Raw genomic sequence first — 22137 nt, forward strand, 5'->3', positions numbered from 1 at the left:
TACAGATGGATGCTGTATGTTGAACCACAGCTTCAGTCAAAGGATGGAGCTTTGTGGAAACCAGACCTCATCTTCATTAAAAACGGCAAGGTAGCAGAGGTCGACGTGACAATCAGGTATGAAGACAACAACCAGTCAATACGGAAGGCGTGGCAGGAAAAGAAAGTTAAATATCAACATTTACTGAAACAAACACAGGAACTCACGAAGGGCAAGAACATAAGGTTCTTTGGATTTGTCATTGGAGCCAGAGGACTTTGGGCAAAAGATTAACGACAGCCTGATGAAGTTCCTGGGACTCGAGGTTTACAACATTTGCAAAGTTCATCTGCAGTTTCACCATCAGGCTGGCAAATAGATACCTTGCAGATGTTTATAGGCGTCTAGTATTCGAGAACTAAGAACTACAGAGGAGACCCTGTTCAAATGTTGTATAATGTTAACTTGTTGTAATTGTTATTGTATTTGTTGATTGTTTTAAAAAAAAGACACCCCCCCCCCCCCCCCCCCCCCCCCAACCGAGACCAGTCCATGCTATCGGGCTCCGCCACCACTCCCTTTTGATAGTAGGTAGAGACTCATGACATTGTAGACATGATGTATAAAACTATGGAAAGTGCACCCGGAAACAAGTATATCAAATAGCCAAATGCCTCGTTGTCTAATTAGTGATGCGCCTGAATGGATGAAGGAGATTCCCACTGTCCCTACCTTACTATCTAGTGAAGCACAGCCAAGGGAACGGGGTTGGCAGAATCAGCCGGGAAAGAAGATCCTGCGAGCTTGACTCTAGTCTGGCACTGTGAAGAAACATGATAGGTGTAGGATAAGTGGGAGGCCTTCTGGGGCCAGTCCTCTAGTACTAAAGATGGACTCTTGACCTCACAATCTACCTCATTATGGCCTTTCAGCTTATTGTCTGCTTGCACTCTACTTTCTCTGTAACTGTAACACTTCTGCATTCTGTTATTGTTTTCCCTTGTACTACCTCAATGCATTAATGAAATGATCTGTACAATGGCACGCAAAACAGTTTTTCACTGTACCTCGGTACATGTGACAATAATAAACCAATTTACCAATTAATTTTTTTGACATTTTATTGTTATCAGCAGCAAAAGACTGAGTTGAAAATGAGACTTTACTGCTTTTGACATTCCTCAGCAGAAATAAAATTAGCAATTACTTTGAGCTTCCCATATCAACTTGCATCAGTTTGTAATGAGATACTTCAGATTCATAATATTAGCTATTCAAATAATCATTGGACTTTTGCTTTAAGAGTAATTGGCACAGAAGGTCTGTTAATTCCCTGAGAAGTATAACGGAGAGGAACTATGCAGCATTATTTATCTAGCTTGGGAATTACCATGCACCCAGCCTTTTAGAATGCTGATTGTTATTTTGTATTTGTAGTGACTCACCGTCCGGGCAGGCGAACCGGCTCGGCAGTCAGGTCGCGTGGCATCGGAGCGACAAGGCCCAAGATGGCGGCAGGCCTTCGTCTTCCCCGAGCGATGGGGAGAACCCGCACACGGGAAAGACTTGATGACGTAGCATACACATCATTGCCGGTTGCATTGGGTGGAACAGTCTCCCTTAAAAGGCCCACGCAAGGCGGGAAAATAAACCAGTTCTGTTCTGAAACTCTACGACTCGCGTCTTGTGTTCATTCCGCGGTAGCAACTGCTACATTGGTGACCCCGATGGTCCAAACAGATTTTGGACCTGCACAATGGACGGCAACGCAGCATCCAACGCAGTGGCACTCAAGCTACCCACCTTTTGGACGCTTCGTCCCAGCATCTGGTTTCACCAGGCTGAAGCGCAATTCCACCTTCAGCGGATCAGCTCCGACTCCATAAAGTACTACCATGTGGTCAGCTCTCTGGACCAGGAGACAGCCGCCCAAGTCAGTGATTTCATCCAGTCCCCTCCAGAGGAACATAAGTACCCGGCTTTCAAAGACCTTCTGATTCGGACCTTCGGCCTCTCCCGTCGTGAGCGCGCCACCCGCCTCCTGCATCTCGATGGCCTGGGGGACAGATCCCCATCTGCACTAATGAATGAGATGCTGGCATTGGCCAAGGGGCACAAGCCCTGCCTAATGTTCGAACAGGCCTTCCTCGAACGACTACCCAATGACATTCAGCTGCTGTTGGCCGACGCCGATTTCAGCAACCCTCATGAGGTAGCTGCCTGGGCAGACGTCCTGTGGAAGGTCAAACGTGAGCGCAGTTCGTCCGTCAGCCAAATCACCAGGCCGCGAGCCCAACGCCAGCCTGAACCAGTCCCAGCAACCGGGCGACCACACCCCAGAAACACAGACGACGACACTGCCAACCAACTGTGTTTCTACCATCAGAGGTGGGGCGCAGAGGCCCGTTGATGCCATCCACCCTGCAAGTCAGGGAAACGCCAGCGCCAGCTGCCGCTAACAGCTACGGCGGCTGGCCACCGACAAAGCCTCCTATTCATTCAGGACAAGCAGTCCAGGCAGCGTTTCCTCGTTGATACTGGAGCAGAGGTCAGTATTTTGCCCCCGACTGGCCGCAACACTCGTAACAGGCAACAAGGTCCGGTACTCAATGCCGCAAACGGCACAACGATACGGACTTTCGGTACCCGTACACTTCAGTTACAATTCGGTGGCAGCTGTTTCACCTGGACCTTCACTGTTGCCCAACCACTCCTAACAGCCGATTTCCTTCGGGCCCACAACCTGTTTGTCAACCTGCGAGGGGAACGGCTAGTCCACTCCACAACCTCCCAGACCTACCCCCTGGGAGAAACCAGCCTACCAGCCCCGGGCTTGGACTCCATTTTCCTCTCCAGCAACAAGTTCACCAAGCTCCTAGCCGAATTCCCATCAGTTTTGGCACCTCAGTTTACGAATTCTATGCCCAAACACGGGGTCCAACACCACATCAATACCACAGGGCCACCACTTCATGCCCGAGCTCGACGCCTACCTCCAGACAAGCTCCACCTGGCAAAGGAAGAGTTCCATCGCATGGAGGAGCTGGGGATTGTTCGCAGATCAGACAGCCCCTGGGCCTCCCCCCTGCACATGGTCCCCAAAGCCACCGGCAGGTGGAGGCCCTGCAGTGACTACCGCAGGCTGAATGACGCCACCACCCCGGACCACTATCCCATCCCTCACATTCAGGACTTCGCAGCGAACCTACACGGGGCCCGCATCTTTTCCAAAGTGGACCTCGTTCGGGGATACCACCAAATCCCGGTCCATCCGGATGACGTCCCCAAAACTGCAATTATCACCCCATTCGGCCTTTTCGAATTCCTTCGAATGCCATTCGGCCTTAAGAACGCCGCGCAGACCTTCCAGCGGCTGATGGACGCGGTAGGCCGAGACCTGGACTTCGTGTTCATTTACTTAGATGACATACTAATCGCCAGCCGTGACTGCCAAGAACACCTTTCCCACCTCCGCCAGCTGTATTCCCGTCTCCGTGATTTCGGCCTCACAATCAACCCGTCCAAGTGCCAATTCGGGCTTGACTCTTATCGATTTCCTTGGCCACAGAATCACCAGCGACGGAGCAACACCCCTACCTGCCAAGGTGGACGGTATCCGCCATTTTGCCCACCCCAGCACGGTCAAAGGTCTACAGGAATTCCTTGGGATGGTCAACTTTTACCATCGGTTCATCCCTGCAGCAGCCCGTATCATGCGCCCTCTGTTCACGCTGATGGCTGGTAAGGGCAAGGACATCGCCTGGAACGACGAGGCTGCGGCTGCCTTTGTTAAGGCCAAGGACACCCTAGCAAACACCACGATGCTTGTACACCCTAGGACAGACGTCCCAACCGCCCTCACGGTGGACGCATCCAACACCGCGGTTGGTGGGGTACTGGAACAACTAATCGAAGGCAGTTGGCAACCCTTAGCATTTTTCAGCAGGCACCTTAGACCACCCGAACTGAAATACAGCACTTTTGATCAGGAACTTCTAGTGCTGTATCTGGCAGTCCGGCATTTCCGGTACTTTTTGGAAGGCAGGCCTTTCACCGCCTTCACCGACCATAAACCTTTGTCCTTCGCCTTCTCCCTGGTCAGCTCATCAGCAGAGACATCTGTCCTATATTTCCGAATTCACAACGGATGTCCAACATGTCTCTGGGAAGGACAATGTCATTGCTGACGCACTTTCCAGACCAACCATCCACAGCTTGTCTCTGGGTATCGACTACGAGGCCCTGGCTGCCGCACAGCAAGCTGACGACAAACTGCCCAGCTACAAAACCGCAATCTCGGGCCTGCAGCTCCAAGATTTCTTGGTTGGTCCTGGTCAGCAGACCCTCCTTTGCGACATTCGCAGCAGGTCAACCCCGCCCTATAGTTCCTGCAGCCTGGCGGAAACGCATTTTCGATTCGATACATGGGTTGGCGCACCCGTCCATCAGATCAACTGTCCGGCTGGTCGCCAGCAAGTTCATCTGGCATGGCCTGCGCAAACAGGTCAGAGAGTGGGCCAGGAATTGTCAGCACTGCAAGATATCGAAAATACAACGACACACCAAGGTTCTGCTACAGCAATTCGAGCCTACCCGTAGAAGGTTTGACCACATCGACGTCGACCTCGTAGGCCCTCTGCCGACTTCAAGAGAGGCTCAGTACCTCCTTACCACCGTGGACCGGTTCACGAGGTGGCCAGAGGCAACCCTCTATCTGACATCACGACTGATTCCTGTGCCCGGGCGCTGCTCACAACTTGGATCTCACGTTTTGGTGTTCCAGCTCACATCAGTTCAGACAGAGGCACACAATTTACCTCCAGCCTCTGGTCTGCATTAGCGAACATGCTGGGGACGCAGCTGCACACCACCACGGCCTACTACCCTCAATCAAACGGGTTGGTGGAACGTTTTCACTGCCATCTGAAATCAGCCTTGATGGCCCGCCTGAAGGGTCCTAACTGGGTTGACGAACTGCCTTGGGTCCTGCTTGGCATACGCACTGCCCCCAAAGAAGACCTCCACGCTTCGTCAGCAGAGCTTGTGTACGGGGCGCCCCTAGTTGTCCCAGGGGATTTCATACCTGCCCTTCGAGACCAAGGGGAACAACCCCCAGCAGTCCTACAAAGACTGCGCGAGAAGCTCGGCAACTTGGCCCCGATTCCCACCTCGCGGCACGGTCAAGCCCCATCCTGCCAGCCCAAAGAACTACGAGACTGTAAGTTTGTTTTCGTTTGCAGGGGTACACCTCGGGCACCGTTGCAACGACCATATGAGGGACCGTTCCGAGTCATCCGGAATAATGGATCCACCATTATTTTGGACATTGGAGGCAGGGAACAGGTTTTCACGACGGACCGCCTCAAACCGGCCCATTTAGATCTGCAACAACCGGTCGAGGTTTCAACGCCGTGACGCAGAGGCCGACCCCCTAAGCGGCGGCTGGCACAGCCCACGGACCTTGGGGACTGTATTGCTGGTTCTGGGGGGGGGGGGTTGTGTAGCGACTCACTGTCCAGGCAGGCGAACCGGCTCGGCAGTCGGGTCGTGCAGCATCGAAGCGACGAGGCCCAAGATGGCGGCTGGCCTTCGTCTTCCCCGAGCGTCGGGGAGAACCCGCACACGGGAAAGACTTGATGACGTAGCATATACATCATTGCCGGTTGCATTGGGTGGGAACAGTCTCCCTTAAAAGGCCCGCGCAAGGCGGGAAAATAAACCAGTTCTGTTCTGAAACTCTACGACTCGCGTCTTGTGTTCATTCCGTGGTAGCAACCGCTACATATTCATATAAAGTTTGAATACTCTGTTCTTTAGTAAACTCTCAATGAGTGGAGCTGCAGATGATACCATTCTTTAACTTCCAATATAGCTTTTATTAAGAACATTTGTAATCATCATTTCTTTTAATAGCTGAGCTTGTGGCCAGAATGATATGCCAGAAGTTAGCTCCATGAGTATGGTCAAATATAGAAGACTCAAACTTTCACACTAATTGTGAAAGTTCCCATTTGTGGTGTGATGTTAACCTTCTCAGAGTCAAGTGCCAGAGCATGGACTTGTGTAGATTTTCCAGCACCTAAGATGGAAAATTTGGTTAGAAGTGCTGTAGGAAAAACGAACTCTTCCATTTGAATGAAGAACAATAGCTGTGAATGAGAAGGGAAGCATAAGGATTTATTTTAACATTTCAATTAACTTAAATTTATTTGATTTTTTTTGTCTTTTTAAATTTTAAGAATTTTGTAAAAATTGGCAGTATGTTTAGTTTTTGAATGCCAGAGACTTTCCTGCATTATTCCTGTTAGCCATGCAGTTTTTTTCCATTTCAAGTACTGATTGAATTCACTTTAAAAGTTATTCTTGAATCTGCTTTCGTCATCTTTTCAGGCAATGTTGTGGCTTGTTCTTTTACCAATAACTTTAATGCAAAATCCTCCAGTTATTGACTCTCAAATGGAAACAATTTTTCTTTATTCTTTCAAAACTCTGCAGGATCTGGAACACTTGTATTAAATTTCCCCTTTAACCTTTAACACTCTAAGGACAATATTTTTAATTTTTCCATGTAATTAAAGATGTGTAAGCTTAACAGCAAGTGTTACTAGTTTGTTTCAAAATGGGCCACAGGGTTATCAGTTGAGGTGAGGATACGGGGGGTTGGGGGAGGTGGGGTGCAAGGATCATTGCTGATGTACAAGAAGCTGGAATTGGAGGAATTTAGAGATCTGAGCATTACTAGAGGTGCTTTTGAGGATGAAAGCAACTCTACAGAGACACCTGGAAATGAGGAGAATCTTTAATTATATAATTTGAGCTCATGGATGCAAAATGATTTACAATGCATCTTCAAAAATATTGGTATTCTTTTGCTTAGCAATATGATTAAAACCACAAGTAATGCAATGTTTTTAAATTAATAATCAGTCATGATTAATTATTTTAAATGTTCTACAGCCCAACTCCTTATTAAACAATTTGTGAAAGATTTTGGGGTTCTCATTTATCTGCTCAGCTATTCTCATACTCTCTTCTTGCCTCTTATTTTTTAATTTTTGCACTGTTTGCTATTATCTTTGTTCTCCAATAAATTCTCAATCAACTTTATAGTACACCTTTTTCTGTTTCATTTTAATATTGTTGTGTCTAAAAATAATTTTAACATTGCAGTTTTGCTTCCATTTTAATGACCAATATACTTACCTCAATTTACATCAAATATTTTCATTAAAGTGAATATTTCTCGGGTAGAAAAGATTTCTACTAGATCGTTTTGAGTTAGTTGAAGGTGTATAACTCAGGATGCTTGTATTTTGTAAGATGTTTATCCTTTCTTTCTCTTGAACAAAATATGAGGCCACTACCAGCGTCTTTCCCTCCAGCAGAATGAGGTAGAGAGGTAGTCAGCACCTGTGGTGAAGTTTGCAGGACACAAATTTCAATTGTACCATTGAGGAGGCAGAAAGCCTCTGGCTGTATTTCACTTCATTCATTGCATTTACTGCATTCTGTCCTAATTTTATGAAGGAGAATTTCCCATCTCCTAGGCAAGATGTCTTGAAGACAGATAGGATAGAAACATATATGATTATACATGCTCAATGTGAAAATAGAGAGGCTGAAGGAAAAAGACAAAAATGGAAGCAATATAAAAGTGTTCAGTCTTATAAATATATTAATTAAATTGGATGTCAAATGCTAATTTTGATAGTTCACAGTTGACATTACTATAATGCATTACTTCTATCTGTTTATCTTTACTACTGTAATAGAATGTTTACTGCACCATCATCACATTTTGAGCTGAATTCTTACAATACTGGGCATCCCATAAAGAATTTTCAACAATTACCAATGAGCTGTGAGGATTAACATTGAGACTTGAAAATCCACTAACTTTCAAATGGTTTTATCTCGGCTTCATTTAAAAAGAAATTACTTTTCAGATTAAAGTAGTATTATTGACTGGCTCCAGCGCCACAGATAGATTAAGAAATATCAAGGGTGAGAATAACTTGTTGGACTGACAGTTTTAAGAAGGGCTGGTTGCAAGAGGAAATTGAGAATGGTTGCATGAGAGCACAATTTGGATGTGTAAAATGCTAAAAGACATGAATAGTATGTGTATTATCAATATATTTAACCTCCATCTGCGGGACATTAACAGGTTTTAAGAAAAACAAATAATTTGAAGATTTTTTTGCTTCCATGTAAAAGGGACATCCATCAAAAGCAGTTAATACCATGTCAATTAACTGCTGTAAAAAGGAGTGAGATGATGCCACTGGAAACTAAGAGTGTACTGATAATTCTTATATTCAAATACACCAGATAACGTGGGAGGAATTATTCAGTTCATCCACTCAAAAAGATGCTGAAATCTGTGCAATATCTTCTCAAGCCGTACCTCGGGATCAAGGATGACTTTCTCTATTATAGTATTTAACTGTTTCTTTAAAAAAATTCAAGGATTTCTTCCATAACCACTTTATTGTCTAGAAAATCATCCTCGTTATTAAAACTAAATGTGTTAATAGCAGCCTGTCAGCACAGTCTGTCTCTGTCTTCAAAATTCATTCCATTGAAGTTAAAGGGATGAATTTCAGAGGCAGAGAGGAATGCACTTGTGTACATGCAGTCAAAGCAACAATACAATACCAACAACATACATGGGACATCATACCCAGTTTTAGTTCATATTGTGAAATGTATAAAAGGCATGTCAAAAGAAAGAGGGGAAATATAGTAAATGAGTATCAAAAAATACTGTAAATACTAGAAATCTGAAAAGAACAGAAGATGCTGGAAACACTGACAAAGTGACCTTGTCACTGAGTGGAGTGCAGGCCCTTACCAGGGACTGGTAGCACCTGCTCCATGTGTTGACAATCAGCCTGTATCCTAGGGTCTCTCTCATCACCTACTGGCTGTTATGCAAGCTGCTGTATCTCCTCTGCTTGGCTGCACAGCCCTCCTGAGCCCAGAGACAGCTCAACAGTAACAAGCTCAACAGAGGCTGCTGGCCTTGAAGCTTCTACAACAAACAGAGATGAAAACTCATCAGCTTCCATCACATCCAGAATGTGATGAGAGAGACCGTAGGATATGGGCTGTTTGTCAGTATCTGTAGAAGGTGCTTCTAGTACTCAGCAGTGGCCTGCATTCTCTGTCCCAGCCAGGGTGCAGCCCTGAGCCCCATCTTTGCAGTGCTGAGTACCACACTTTTCACCCCGCCCATTCAATACCAGCTCTCACAGGCTGCTTCTGCATGCCAATCTATGAGCCATTGCTGGGCAAATGCCAGCCAAGAGCAGGGATTCATGTTAGGTTCATGGCACACCAACCCTTACTCGTCTGAGCAGCAGCCACAGTCTGAGTGGACATCTTCCTTAAAGTGCAGTAGGTAGGTACTGTGAGTCTTTGGATTGGAGTACCAAGAATGCAATAATAAATTTGTGTTCTGCAGGGCAGTGCGAAGTGCGGTACTACTTTGTAATATTTTGAGGGGGATCGACAGGGTGGATGTTGAGAGGATGTTTCCTCTAATGGAGATATCTAGAACTGGGGGCATAGTTTCAGAATAAGTCACCCATTTAAGATGGACATGAAGAACAATTTCTTCTCAGAGGTCATGATTCTTTTGAATTCTCTACCCCAGAAAGTTGTGGAGGTAGGATCACTGAATATAGTCAAGGCAGAGGCTGAAAGAACATTTAAACCACAAGGAAGTTGAAGGGTATGGAGGGAAAATGCGAAACTGGTGTTGAGTCTGAGATGGGATCAGCCATGAACTTATTGAGCAACTTACACAAAATCCTGGAGGAACTCAGCAGGTCAGGAGGCATCCATGGAGGGAAATAAACAGTTGACATTTTGGGTCAAGACCCTTCATCAGGACTGTAAAGGAAGAGGGCAGAAGCCAGAATAGTAAAGGTAGGGGGAGGAGCACAAGCTGGCAGGTAATAGGTGAGTCCAGATGAGACAGGGAAGGTAGGTGGGTGGGGAGCTCATAAACTTATTGAACTGAACAAGGTTCAACAGGTTGATTGGCCTCTTGATGCAACTGTTTCTTATGTTCTTAACCTGATAAAACGGTTTCTGAATTATATGAACAGCCCTGAATTTTATTGTTATTCTAGCATTCAGTTCAATTTGGTGTTAGCTTCATCAGAGCAAGCTGTTGTTGACTTTTTTTCTAGTCCTTTCCAACTCACCCTGGATGATTTATTCTCCTCTCCATGCAATCAAACTGCTAGTGTTGCTTCACTGGCAGAGCACAATTTGAATATCAGTTGAAAGGTCACTCCACTGCAAAAAATTGAATCTTCTACTGAATGGACCCACTGGACTGAATTTCTGTGGGGTCTCTACCAATCAAAAGCTTTGATGGAAGGTCCATCAAAACTCAGAAATGGTGTTAGCAGGATTTATACCAATTTAGTTCATGTAGATTCTATGCTTCAATCAACAAATAGAAGGGTAGAATTCCTACAGAAATGTCTCCACGTGAAAGGACCAAGTCCTTGAAAAATAAGATTTCATTTAAATTGAGTGTGATTTCTGTTCTTGCTTATTTTCTCTTAAACGATGTTGCTAGTGATTTGTTTTTGTGAATCAGAGGATATGTGAAGCTCTCCTGCACATATTTTGATCTGACACTTTCAATTTGGACACTTTTTATCTTAAAAGCTCTTTTTGAAAGACTTGCTTTGAAGTTGTTTCTGGAATGTAACAGCCATAAATTAATTCCATTTAAAAACAGCATTAAAATCGGTGAGCACAGAAAGCTAGCATGGAAGTCTCAAGTAGATTCATTTGAATGTCCAGAATAATTATTGCCTTCTGGAAAGAAACATAGAAATGTGGAAGACAAATGACACATGCTTGCTACTTAATTACTTAGTGCCATAGAAGTGAGTACATTTCAAAACATTTTAAGAATATCTCAAAAGTAGCAGCTCACTGCTTCACATATCGGGGTGAAATCCTTTAATACTTTAATACCTTCCTATAATTAATGGTTTCCAACTTTCAATACTTTGGCTTAGGACAATAAAGCATTTAAGTGAAGAGTTTATGGCAGCCAATTTTAAATTGATGATGGACATTTGTTTTTAACCATTACATAAGCAGCATTTCTCAGTTACAAAGTGAAGGAAGGCTCCGTTTATTTGCCATTAAATTACCAAACTATCTGCAAGTACTGTGGGAACTTGCTGCCTAAGCTCTGTATTTCCAAGGGGGTTGTAAATCAGTAAAAACTCCCATCAATTGACCTGGGGGACAGAAATGGCACATTTTATGTTAGTCAAGATCACCCATTCTTGACTTTTATTTAAACAAAGGCTGTTTGGGTCATTCCTCAAGAATTAGAGAACTGTTTCATTTTGCACTCGGGGGTGTATGTGTGTATATATATCTAAAATTGATGCTACTTCCATGACTTTGTGCATTGCTTATAGTGTACAACATCCAACCATACTGCACTATTGTGGACCTTTTTGTTTGCTTTACAGGTTAAGAAGTGGCCTATTGGAAAGCATGGGCTACTGTATGACCGTGTCTGGATGATTGTCAACCACAATGGAATCTATCTTAATCAAAAGCAGGAGCCCAAGCTTTGTTTGATTCATCCACACATTGACCTGGAACAAGGAATCATGACCATCAGTGCAGAAGGTCAGTAAAGTTGACAATCCTTGGAATCTTTAATCATAAATATTATTTTAAACATACTATTTAGAAAAAGCTATTTAAATACTGTAAACTTTTCCTGTTTTCCTTCAGTTTCAGTTTTTTGTTCAAATTAACTCACTGAAGTAGGGTGTATATGTATGTGGGTGGGGTGAACAGAATACCTTTCCACTTAGGTTTGCTACCACTGAATGAGAAACACAGCCATCAGTGGTATTACCAATCCAATCCTGCTATGCATTCTTAATGAGGGCCCTGGTAGATGATCCCAGTGTGCTTGCGGTCAATTCACATTTTGTTCCACCTGTTGGAGAGGACAGTCAACATCTGGAGCTCATTCACAGCCTCAATGTACCACCCCTTTTTTGACATTGTGCTGTATTAGATAGATTTTTTCTGCTGTCTTTCCTTACGAGAGGACAGGAAATCTCTTCACTGCATCTGTTTCGTCATGATAAAAAGAACCATTACTGTCAACCAGCATTCTTTGTCTCCTTTACATTAGCGAGACCAAGTGCAGACTAGGTGACCGATTTGCAGAGCACCTCTGCTCTGTCCACAATGGCCAACCTGAGCTCCCAGTTGCATGCCATTTCAACTCCCCTTCCCATTCCCAGACCAACCTGTCTATCCTTGGCCTTCTCAACTGCCAGGGTGAGGCCCACCCAACGCAAACCAGAGGAATATCACCTCATATTCTGCCTGAGTAGTCTATAACCATAACTCATAAGATATAGGAGCAGAATTAGGCCATTCAGCACTTCGAGTCTACTCCACCACTCAATCATGGCTGATTTTTTTTCAACCCCATTCTCCCGCTTTCTCTCTGTGACCCTTAACCCCCTTATATATCAATAACCTATCAATCTCTGCCTTAAATACACCAAATAACTTGGCCTGCACAGCCCTCCTGAGGCAATGAATTCCACAGATTCACTACCCTCTGGTTGAAGAAATTCCTCCTCATCTCAGTCTTAAAGGTACATCCCTTCATTCTGAGGCTGTGCCCTCAGATCCTAGACTCTCCTCCATGGAAGTCCTGGAAATCTGCTCCATGTCCACTCTACCCAGGTTTTTCAGTATTCAGTAGGTTTCAATGAGATTCCCCCTCATCCTTCTGAACTCCATTGAGTACAGGCCCAGAGCTATCAAACACTCCTCATATGTTAAGCCTTTCATTCCTGGGATCATTCTTGTAAACCTCCCCTGGACCCTCTCCAATGCCAGCACATCTTTTCTTGGGTTTGGGGCCCAAAATTGCTCACAATACTCCAAATGTAGACTGACCAATGTTTTATAAGGCATTGTATTTACATTCTGGTCCTCTTGAAATGAATGCTAACATTGCCTTTGCTATCTTTACTACCGACTCGACCTGCAAGTTAATCTTAAAGGAATCTGGAACTAGGACTTCCAAGTCCCTTTGCACCTCCAATTTCTGGATTTTCTGAATTAGAAAATAGTCTACACCTTTATTCTTCCTACCAAAATGCATAACCCCACACTTCTCTACACTGTATTCCATCTGCCACTTCTTTGCCCACTTTCCCAACTTGTCCAAGTGCTTCTGCAGACTCCCTGCCTCTGCGACACTACCTGTTTCTCCGCCTCTCTCGGTATCATCTGCAACTTGGCCACAATACCATCAGTTCCTTCATCCAGATCATTTATGTATAACGTGAAAAGTTGCGGTCCCAACATTGACCCTCGCAGAACACTAGTCACTGGCAGCCATCCTGAAAAGGACCCCTTTATCCTCACTCTCTGACTTCTGCCAGTCAGCTAATCTTCTGTCCATGCTATTACCTTGCCTCTAACATCATGGGCTCTTATCTTGTTTAGCAGCCTCATGTGTAGCATCTTGTCAAAGGCCTTCTGAAAATCTAAGTAAATAACATCCACTGAATCTCCTTTGTCTATCCTGCCTGTTACCTCCTCAAAAAATTCTAACAGATTTGTCAGGCAAGATCTTCCCTTAACAAAACCATGCTGACTTTGCCCTATTTTATCATACTTCCAAGTACTCTGAAATGTCATCCATACTAATAGACTCTAAAATCTTATCAACCACTGAGATCAAGCTAACGGGCCGATAATTTCCTGTCTTTTGCTTCCCTCCCTTCTTAAGTTGGGGTATCACATTTGCGATTTTCTAGTCCTCTGGGACTCTCCCTGACTCCAGTGATTCTTGAAAGATCACTACTAATGCCTCCACAGTCTCTTCAGCTTCCTCTTTCAGGACTCTGGGGTGTAGTCCATCTGGTCGAGGTGACTTATCCACCTTCAGGCTTCCTCAGCCCCTTCTCCTTAGTAATGGCCACTGCACTCACTTCTGCCCCCGACTCTCCTGAATTTCTGGCATGTTACTGGTGTCTTCCACTGTAAAGACTGAAGCAAAAATACTTATTTAACTCCTCCACCATTTCCTTGTTCCCCATTACTACTACTCCAGCATCATTTTCAAGTGGCCCATTGTCCACTGTTGCTTCTCTCGTACCCCTTATGTACCTAAAAAAAATTCTTTTGGCATCTTCCTTTATTTTATTGGCTAGTTTACCCTCATATTTCATCTTCTCGTCCCTTGTGGCTTTTTCAGTTGTCCTCTGTTGGCTTTTAAAAGCTTCCCAATCTTCTGGCTTCCCACTAATCTTTGCCATATCATATGCCTTCTCTTTTGTTTTTATGCTGTCCCTGACTTCCCTTGTCAGGCATTATTTGTCTTGCCCTCCCCTTTGTGTGCTGCTTTGTCCTTAGGAGGAAATTCTGAACCCAATGGTATAAACAGTGAATTTTCCATTTTCAGGTAGACCTCAGCTCCAATGTGTTTTTGCCTGCTCCCACCTCTCTCCTTCTGATTCTCTTCCAGTTCCCCTATTTTTGTCTCCTTTCCCACACCCCTCCAGCCCCAATTACCCATTTTCATCCCCCTTCTGGTTCCATCCATCTACTCCCCACATATTTTCTATCATTGATGGAGACACAATATTTACAACAGGATGTCTCTTTCAGAAGCAAAAAGCTTTCATAATACTTCATTCTTCCAATTCACTGCAGGAGAAACTTGTCACATTATTCATTCCTTTTTGCATTCATGAATCACAAAAGTGATGTTTGAAATGGACAAACTTCCAGTGGAGTTGAGCCATCAGTGTTCCCATATATAACGCTTATGGTAGTTGGTACGGTTCCCTCAAGTACGATGAGTAGATGTAGGTATGTGGGCTCCTTGTTATCAACTGCAAGGTTTCTTTAACTGATGAATGTACATTCAGGTAGTGTCTGACCGCAGATACAATATGTCAGAATCTATTATCTAGGAAAAGAACAACACTTCATTCCGCAGCATTTCAATGCACATTCCCATTTCTCTCTACAGAAATACTTCTTACTCAAATTTCAGCTGAGTATGGAGTCCTGATTTCAGATATCAATCCTTCTAGAATTGATTACCAATATAGTGGAATAAGTGAACTCACAAAGTCACTTTTGAACACAGTAACCAATAATTTCCCCGTGGTGCTGAATTTGCTCAGCAAATGTCACTGGATCAGTGGTACATAAACAACAATAGATTTTTTTAATTTTAGGCAGAAAAAACAATTGTCCAATTATCTAATTTAAAAAGTCCTGTTTCAACTTTGTTCATTTTTCAGCATTCCCTTAATTCATATCCTGACTGACTGGTTGGTTTCAGGGAGTGTGGGGGTTGATGCTACAGCGCTGTTTTGTGACTTTACATTCAGTTCTCTGAGATTACAGCAGCTGTCAACATCAGCTGATCAAAGCAGAATTGCAAAGTTTCCATCGCAGAAGAAGCCTGGATATTTGGAGGGCAGATTTTTTGCATCGAAGAAGTACTTTTTGAAACATTCTACTTCTAACAGGGTCAGACACCAGAAGATTATCAACCATGTCTATTACCACCTCCTGGGGGTTTCCTCTGGAGCACACATGGCATCATATACTATTGATATTGAAGAAGAGGAGCAGTGCAGGCTGAAGTAAAGGGCACTAACTGAAAGAAGCATTGCAGCCTAATGCATCACTATAGTCTTGTATGTAACATAATATAACTTTCACAGCACATTCTTATATTTCTTTCTTTGGAAATTAAAGTTATGTTCCCTCAATCAACAACTCATCATACAATGCATCAGCCTACTATTCCACCCATTAATATGCCAGTAATTTTTACCTCAATGAGGAGTGCAGCAATAAATAAATGTTTCTTTCCTGTACAGTTTTGACATCCATCTATAATAAAGCTTCTTGACCTTGTACATTCTAGTTCTATTAAATGAGTTTCATAGTGGACACAATTTAACTAGATTTTCCCGGGGTGCATGCATGTGCATTTTGTCTTAATTTTTGCTTTTTTTTCTGAGTCCCACAGAAGGACCAGGATGTTTTATTAGTGTATGTGCTTTGTAAAGGACTTATGGGACTATTTAAAAAAAGTTTTTATCAAATGGTAACCGGCTGAGGAGCTACAGCTAACTACACTTTTGCATTCAACCACATTCTCCACCTTCAATTCCTGTCACCTTCAAAGAGATTCCACTACCAGACACATCTTCCCCTCTCCTCTTCCCTGCTCTTAGCATTTTACAGGGACTGTCCCCTTTGGGAAAACCTGGTCCACTCTTCTGTTCCCACCAACCACTCCCTTCTAATGACAATTTCCCTGGCAACTGCAGGCAATGCAGTTGTTCTTTCCTCTCTTCCCTTCCTACCATCCAGGAACCCAAACAGTTTTCCAATCCAATGTACTGCATTCAGTGTTCACAATGTGGTCTCCTCTACATTGGGGAAATCAAAGATAGATTGAATGACTGTTTTGCAAAGCACCTGCGTTCAATCCCCGAGCTTTAGATTTACCCTATCATTGACATCTCCCCTCCCCTATCCTCCCTGCATCTTAACAAGGTTCTCTTTCTGATTTCTAACAAAAGATCTTCGACCTGAAACGTTAATTCTGTTTCTCTTCCCACAGATGCAGCCTGACCTGCTGAGTATTTCCAGCATTTTCTGTTTTTATTATAGATTTCCAGCATCTGCAGTTATTTTTTTGTTTTCATTTACATTTTTGGGAGTTGGCTCCTTGTCCTTTGGTGTCACCTTCCACATAGACTGGTTTGGGACTCTGAGAAGAAAGGCTGCCGATCTGGTTTATGAAGCTGTCCTGAGAGATAAATGGGTTCTGGCTATTGCCATTCCATTGGCCGCTGGACTTATGGCCCAAGTACCCACCTGTCCCAGTGTTTGCTGGTATTTCTGGAGATTATGGGAAAGGGACATTTAAGGGTAGCAAGTCATGCAAGGTGCATGCCACCGGCAGGGGGTTATCCAATGAGATTAACAATACTCTTGGGTACAGGAGCCTCCTTCAGTTTGACGTGTTTCATGCTTTGCTTTCAACATAATTATCCCAACATAGCCATCCTTCTTAAATATTCATACTGTGTCATTGGCTTCTCTGTATCTTTTATATTTATTTTTTATATATTTCTGTCTAATATATATAATTATATATATATATATATATATATATATATATATATATATATAATTCTGTCTATATATATATATATTTCTGTCATATATATATATATATATTTCTGTCATATATATATATATTTCTGTCATATATATATATATATTTCTGTCATATATATATATTTCTGTCATATATATATATATATTTCTGTCATATATATATATATATATATTTCTGTCATATATATATATATTTCTGTCATATATATATATTTCTGTCTTATATATATATATATATATATTTCTGTCATATATATATATATATTTCTGTCATATATATATATATATTTCTGTCTTATATATATATATATTTCTGTCTTATATATATATATATTTCTGTCTAATATATATATATATATTTCTGTCTTATATATATATATATATTTCTGTCTAATATATATATATATATTTCTGTCTAATATATATATATATATTTCTGTCTAATATATATATTTTTTTCTGTCTAATATATATATATTTCTGTCTAATATATATATATTTCTGTCTAATATATATATATATATTTCTGTCTAATATATATATATATATATTTCTGTCTAATATATATATATATTTCTGTCTAGTATATATATATATATTTCTGTCTAGTATATATATATATATATTTCTGTCTAATATATATATATATATATATATATATATATATTTCTGTCTAATATATATATATATTTCTGTCTAATATATATATATATATTTCTGTCTAATATATATATATATATATTTCTGTCTAATATATATATATATATATATTTCTGTCTAATATATATATATATATATTTCTGTCTAATATATATATATATATATATATATATTTCTGTCTAATATATATATATATTTCTGTCTAATATATATATATATATATTTCTGTCTAATATATATATATATATTTCTGTCTTATATATATATATATATTTCTGTCATATATATATATATTTCTGTCATATATATATATATTTCTGTCATATATATATATATATATTTCTGTCTTATATATATATATATCTGTCTTATATATATATATATTTCTGTCTTATATATATATATATTTCTGTCTTATATATATATATATTTCTGTCTTATATATATATATATATTTCTGTCTATTATATATATATATATTTCTGTCTAATATATATATATATATTTCTGTCTAATATATATATATATTTCTGTCTAATATATATATTTTTTTCTGTCTAATATATATATATTTCTGTCTTATATATATATATATATTTCTGTCTAATATATATATATTTCTGTCTAATATATATATATATATTTCTGTCTAATATATATATATATATTTCTGTCTTATATATATATATATATTTCTGTCTAATATATATATATATATTTCTGTCTAATATATATATATATATTTCTGTCTAATATATATATATATATATTTCTGTCTAATATATATATATATATATTTCTGTCTAATATATATATATATATATTTCTGTCTAATATATATATATATATTTCTGTCTAATATATATATATATTTCTGTCTAATATATATATATATATATTTCTGTCTAATATATATATATATATATATTTCTGTCTAATATATATATATATATATATATATATTTCTGTCTAATATATATATATATATATATTTCTGTCTAATATATATATATATATTTCTGTCTAATATATATATATATATATATTTCTGTCTAATATATATATATATATTTCTGTCTAATATATATATATATATTTCTGTCTAATATATATATATATTTCTGTCTAATATATATATATATATATATTTCTGTCTAATATATATATATATGTATATTAGACAGAAATATTTATTTCAATTTCTTTCTTTCTTTGTGTCTTTTTTCTGAACACACAGATCCTGTCATTTCACTATCTCTTATTCTTACCCAAGCAGCTTAGAAGTCATTCTATTTTCTTTTCCTGCATGCATGGTTTTCCTTCCCCTTTCCCATTCCATTTCTGAGGGAGTCTGCACCTGAAATGTCAGTTTCACAGATTCTGCCTGATGTTTCCAATGTCTTTTTAACCTTTCAAATTTCCAGCATCTGCGGTATTTTACATTTTTCCCCCACCAAAATAAAACCGACTGTGGCTGGCATAGTTTGGGAGAGAAATTTATTTCCTTGGATCTGTTGAAAATGACATATTCCAAAGTTATGTACCTCTTTGTGCCATTGAACAAAGCACTATTCCTCAGCCAATTGAATATCAGCTTCTATTAAAAGCTGCAAAGAGCAATGAGAACTTCCAGGGTTAGCAACTGGTAATTACTGAACGTCAATCACCAGTAGAATCATTGTTTTTATATAGAACAGATACATTATTCCCAGGGTATATTCCACACTACCAGTAGCGTTTCTTCAACATTATAAAGGAAAACAATAAAAACAAAAAAAAATTTTTTACATTTTATATTTGAACACAGAATAATTATTTTCAAACAGAATTCCACCTTTGCATGGTCGAACATAAGCACACCAGACAAACAGCCAGGAAAAATGGGCATGGAATGAATTACATACAGTATACACAGCCAAACTGTTGAAACAAAATGTCACCCACAAGGTAAAAGTTAGATCTGGAGATGGTTGTGATATTTCTGCTGACACAATGGACGGTAAATCTATTGCTATGCACACAAGGAAAACAAAAAAATATATTCAGGGCATTGTTGTGAAGTATGGCACTGCACGCAGAAATTAGTCTGGAATGTTTAGCCCGTGGTTGGTAGCACAACAGCCTTCGTCACTTCAAATTTTCTTTGTTGTTTCCCTGAGGTTAGGAGTATGGCAAATCCACAGGCCATACTTAGCCTTTTGAGGGTAGATTTTGTCTGTCCTTAAAATTATGAAAAAAAAACATCCTGGTTCATTTATGTCCTATGGGGAAGGGAATCTGCTGTCTGACTTGAGCAGGTATCTCCTGCCCCAGAACTGATCCCAGTGCTCCAGGAATGAGAAGCCATCCCTTCGGCACTGTGCCTTTAGGAATGGGTTAGCCTGCCTTGTCTTACTACTTCCACACTCCCTGGCATGTGGTACTAGGGGTAATCCAGAGATGACTATCTGTGCAATTCTCCATTTTAATTTCTTTCATCCCTTCTGAAAGGTTAATGATAGGATTTCATTTTCTGTCTTCCCATTGTTGTCGGTTATTGATTTTCACCTTAACAGACTAACTTGCACCTTCCCTGTGACGTCCTTAACTCTTGCACTTGGGTGGGGTGGTTGGGGGGGGGGGGCGTTGGCAACAAAATTCATGTTGAATATCTGTTTGTTCCTCTGAGGTTGAAATTCCCTATGACTCCCACATTTCTGTGCTTCTATGTTGCAATCCTTAGCTCCACTGCACTGAATGGCATTTCTTTAAGAGCTCATTGCTCCCACTCTAATGCTGAGTATTGGTTTGAGAATGATTCCTGCACTTCTGTCTTACTCTGCCCTTTTAGATGGTCACTCTCACATACTGTCGTATAATTCCAGTGGCTGTAGGGTGACTATCTCATGGAACATATGATTCAGGAAACTCAAAACTTTCTTTAGGCCTCGCAGTGACGCTAGTTGCAAATGAATGCAACAGTCTGTGTTGAGCTTGAACAGTAGAAGTGCTTCCTGCATGTGAGGTCTCCCAGGACTTATCAATGTCTGGAAGTTTCTGCATGATGCAAAAATTGCAGGCAATACATCTCGGCTGCCCGTCTATGATTTAAGAAACTTTCTAAGTCTCTATTCCTCCAAGTACATTTAATATTGATTTGCTACCCCAATTCCATTAGCCCTATTTTTTCCAATCTTTCCAGTTCCAGCTGTGAGCTTAGACAATTCAATTCTCCTTTGTAAAATAAAAAGCAAATGTAATTAGTTTAAACAGGCAAAATAGTATCCCTTATGTTTCCATTTATCTTATATATTTAAATTCTTGTCCCAACTTGAAATGCAACATATCAGCTGATATTCAGCAGCCAAACAGCAGGTCTGGCAGCATCTACAGAGAGAGAAGCAGACTGAACGTTTTGAGTCTATGATCTTTCATCAGCATGTTTTGATTAAAGATCTTCAACCTGAAACACAAACTTTGTTTCACTCTCTATGGATGCTGCCTGACCTGCAATGTATTTCTAGCATTTTAAGTTTTCATTTCCAGCATCTGCATTATTTTGATTTTTCTGTAATGAAGGACATGGCTAGCCAAGACATCATCTTGAGATGGTGCCAAAAGTGCCATTTGGAAGGACTGTGAAGTACTTTTTGACATACCGGAGCATTAATGGTTATTGTGCCTCACTCCTTCAGGAATGGATCCTATAATGGTGCCTCTGGAAGAAGAAGCTGGAGAACAATATTCACTTCGGTTCTGTCAAACTAAAGTCTGTGGAGACAGGTGAGTAGCCGAGAGAAGCCTCCACAATCTAGAATGTAGTTATTATGAGCTTGATTTGTACTGTTTGCAATTGACGGTAGAACCTAGATGGTCTCCGTGAATGAGGCAAGCTGGACTACCATTGAGTTACTTGATTAGTACATTGGAAGTTGAGCATGGACATGTTGTTCCAATCTGTGTACACTTCCAAAACTAAAATTAAAGAAATGGAAAGTTTTTGAGGATGAAATTGCTACTTTATTGAAAATAGGGAATGCCTTTTGATACGTATTTAATAGCTCTTAATGAAATTTGTTGGAGAAAGGTAGGAATTTCCCTGATTTTCTGTTTAATGTAGGAATTTTTGCATTCAGGAAATTATTGCTGTTCATAGCCTGGAGAATTCTAATCCTAGTCCTTAGTTGTATTGATAATGATATTGGATGTGGAAGGAATTTATTTTGAGGAAATTGCATACCTTTTGGCTATTCTAGTAGACCTGTTGAC

General features: G+C 40.5%; 1 protein-coding gene across 2 annotated transcripts in view; it reads left to right on the forward strand.

Annotated features, from left to right (window-relative positions):
* mocos (molybdenum cofactor sulfurase) overlaps nucleotides 1-22137 on the forward strand; it is a 101538-nt gene that overhangs the window by 56684 nt on the left and 22717 nt on the right. For both annotated transcript variants that reach the window (XM_052015471.1, XM_052015472.1), the window contains 2 exons: nucleotides 11496-11658; nucleotides 21564-21651. In XM_052015471.1, the coding sequence (XP_051871431.1) occupies nucleotides 11496-11658; nucleotides 21564-21651 (251 nt within the window). The remainder of the gene's footprint in view (nucleotides 1-11495; nucleotides 11659-21563; nucleotides 21652-22137) is intronic.

This window comes from Pristis pectinata, chromosome 5 (genome assembly GCF_009764475.1).
Source record: "Pristis pectinata isolate sPriPec2 chromosome 5, sPriPec2.1.pri, whole genome shotgun sequence".
NCBI classification, from domain to species: Eukaryota; Metazoa; Chordata; class Chondrichthyes; order Rhinopristiformes; family Pristidae; genus Pristis; species Pristis pectinata.